This window comes from Chinchilla lanigera, unplaced genomic scaffold (assembly GCF_000276665.1).
Source record: "Chinchilla lanigera isolate Chin_1 unplaced genomic scaffold, ChiLan1.0 scaffold00017, whole genome shotgun sequence".
Classification (NCBI taxonomy): domain Eukaryota; kingdom Metazoa; phylum Chordata; class Mammalia; order Rodentia; family Chinchillidae; genus Chinchilla; species Chinchilla lanigera.
The window spans coordinates 29,458,306-29,461,227 of record NW_004955418.1 but is presented as its reverse complement, the minus strand read 5'-3'; the positions used below and the strand labels follow the sequence as shown (position 1 = coordinate 29,461,227).

The following is a 2,922-nucleotide window of genomic DNA, read 5'->3' as shown; positions in this document are numbered from 1 at the left end:
TGTTTCCCTCCTTTTATCCTTAAAATAAAAAAATAAATAAATAAAATAAAATAAAAAGGAATAGATTCAGCTGTGGCAAGCGCTGTAGCTAAACTGCCATTTTGAGCAGTCTTTGTGAAAGTAGTGGTTAAAGTACTATCCCAGCAGAGGTAAAGGATTCATAAATAAGCTCGTTAAGCCTACCTTAAAGGTTGCCACATGCAACATCAAGAAAAGTCTCAATTTGTACATTGTATGGGCCGGTTTCTTTCTTCCCTTTTGAGTTTTTGTGTTTTGAGGTTTTGTCTGTTTGTTTGTTTATTGGAGACAGAATCTTGCTAAGTTGCCCAGGCTGACCTCAAAGTCAGGATGCTCCTGCCTCAGCCTCCTGAATAGCTTGGATTACAAGCACATGCCACCATGCCCAGCTTGTTGTTGAGTGTTAAAGGTCCATTCTGGTAGTCTCTTCTCACATCAGCAGAGCACTTTGGAGGGACTTCCGACATTATTCCAAAATCACAGAAAGATGTAGCCCCTAACTTCAGACCCCTAGCTTCCCTTTCCAGCAGAGTCTCCCTGGAAGGGGAGTGGGTTCAGGGAAGAACTAGGGGGGGGGCTTCAAGGAAGGTGTTGATGAAGGAGTCACCAAGCCATTGCTTAAGAGGGTCCCATTGTGACATAGAGCCCGAAGCTGGGGACGGGCCACAAAGGCAGTGACAGAATAAAGCCCTGGTTGCTAGGATCAGCAAATAAGTACTGGAGCCTCCGAAAAGGCAGATGGAGCCCCAGCTCCTGGTCCCCCTTCCCATCCCCCAGCCCCCCAGGCCGCCAGAGATGTCACCTTCCACCTGAACACCACCCCAGCCTTGGGCCTGACCTCTGCTCCTTGCCATCTTGGTTCCAGCTTCTCCAGCTCTGCGCCAGAGGACCATCCCGTCTTCCCTGCTCCCTGAGGTGCCATGGCCAGCTCTGACAGCTCGGTGGAGACGGACTCCCTGCCCCACACCCCTAGGCCTGCTCCTGATCTCCACCTTGAGGCTCCAAAGCCCGAGGTCACCATCTCTGTGCTGGAAATTAGCTCCCCATCCTCCTCCTGCTGGGGCTCCCTCCCTCCCCTGAAGACCACCAGCCGCTACATCACAGGGCCACTCGCCACACAGAAGCTTCAGGACCTCCTCAGGGACCTTAAAGACATTCTTAAGAGTGTGGCAGACCTAGGAGGGAGCACAGAAGCAGAAGAATCTTCTGAGGAAACCAAGATTTCTAAAGATGGCTCAGAACACCAAGAAACAGCCAAAGGCCTGCGCAAGGCAGATGAAGTGGCATCTAAAAATCTGCTCATTCACTTGAATCTAGAGGAAAGACAGGAAGCAAAGGAGCAGGGGCTGATAGTAAAAAGCCAGAAGCCTAAGAATACTGGACACCTTTCTGAAAGGGTATGGGAAAAGCATTTGGAAGGAAAAAGAGTCCTTCCCAAAGCTCAGCTGAGTAAGAAAGAAGAAGGGTCCCCTGGGGTCCAAGAAGAAAACGCTAAACTCCGGGACAACATGGAGCAGCTGCTGCAGGAGGCAGAACACTGGAGCCAGCAGCACACAGAACTCAGCGAACTCATAAGATCCTACCAGCAGTCTCAGAGGGACAGAGGAGCAGCTGCGGACAGCCAGCAGGCCCAGCTCCAAAGCCAACCGCCCAGCCACGTGTGTGACAGGCAGGTGCTGGAGGCAGCGGTGTGGAGGCTGAACCAGGACACACACTCCCTGCACCTGGTTGCAGCCCTGCTGGAGACCCAGTGTCAGATCCTACAGCAGAGAATGCAGATTCTCAGGGAGTCCCAGCAGCCCCAGGAGGGGTCATCACCGGAGAAGCCACCACAGAGAAACCAACAGGCCAAGAACAGCCAGACACCACGGGAAGCAGACCAAGTAGAAAACAGCTTGCCTTGCCTGGTGAGCACCTTTCGCAAGAAACAGTGGGTTTACAGAAGCTCAGATCCTTGTCTGAACAAGAAAGCTCGCAACAACCGGTTCAACACTCACATCGCAAGAGCTCTCTTGGGAAGAAGGAGGCCAGCCAGCGGCTTCAGTTAGAAAACCCAGAAGCAGACAGAAAGAGGAACCTTCCAAAATGACATCTCACCCTCCAGCCCCAGCCATAATAGGTCATCAAACTCAGGATGGGTCTTGTGGTTGAACCGAGAAAGAGCTATGTAGTGAGAAGATTAGCACTTATATTAGTCGCTACATCAGTGGTCCTGTAAGCTTGACCCTTGACAAGCAGAGGTCAGCATCAGGGCTATGACTTCTCGCCTTTACCATTGACTTGCTGTTTGTGGTGGTGAGATCCCGTGGCACATTGATGGAGGGGAGACGGTACTGGCCCGAGTAAGAGCTAAATAAAAAAATAAAAAGGGAAAGGTTTTTTTCTTTATTTCATCATTATCTGGGGGAAGGGAAGTTATGGGTGAAAAGTACATGATGATCTAATTGTAATCTTTTAAAGTTTGCTTTGTAAATTTATTCCTTTGTCTTATTGTACACTGAAGTATGGGACTTGGGAGGAAGGAAGGAAGGAAGGAAGGAAGGAAGGAAGGAAGGAAGGAAGGAAGGAAGGAAGGAAGGGTGGGAGGAGGGAGGGAGGAAAGAAGGAAAGGAGGGAGGAAAGAAGAGAGGGGAAGGGATGAATGGAGGAAGATTTCACCTCCCAGTCTGCTGGCTTCCTGCCCCTACGTCCCTTCCTTGTCAGCTACCGAGCCATGGCGCAGTGGGCAGCAGCAAAGAATACAAGTGTTTCTAGATTTTAGTTTTTGCTGGAGAATTTCCTCCATTCCTTCAAGTGGGGACAGTAGAGTTACCCAGGAATGCAGCAATATCTTCCACTAAGGGAGTGGGATTTTTGGTTCTAGAAAAAATGGAACAGATTCATTTCCCCTTAGTTTTCTCATTA

At 49.9% G+C, this 2,922-nt stretch overlaps 1 protein-coding gene across 1 annotated transcript; it reads left to right on the top strand.

Annotated features, from left to right (window-relative positions):
- Positions 1-708: 708 nt before the first annotated feature.
- On the top strand, positions 709-2,392 carry Spz1 (spermatogenic leucine zipper 1). The gene has a single exon (XM_005382324.1). The coding sequence runs from the start codon at positions 939-941 to the stop codon at positions 2,064-2,066; it is 1,128 nt and encodes a 375-aa protein (XP_005382381.1). The 5' UTR covers positions 709-938; the 3' UTR covers positions 2,067-2,392.
- Positions 2,393-2,922: the final 530 nt, after the last annotated feature.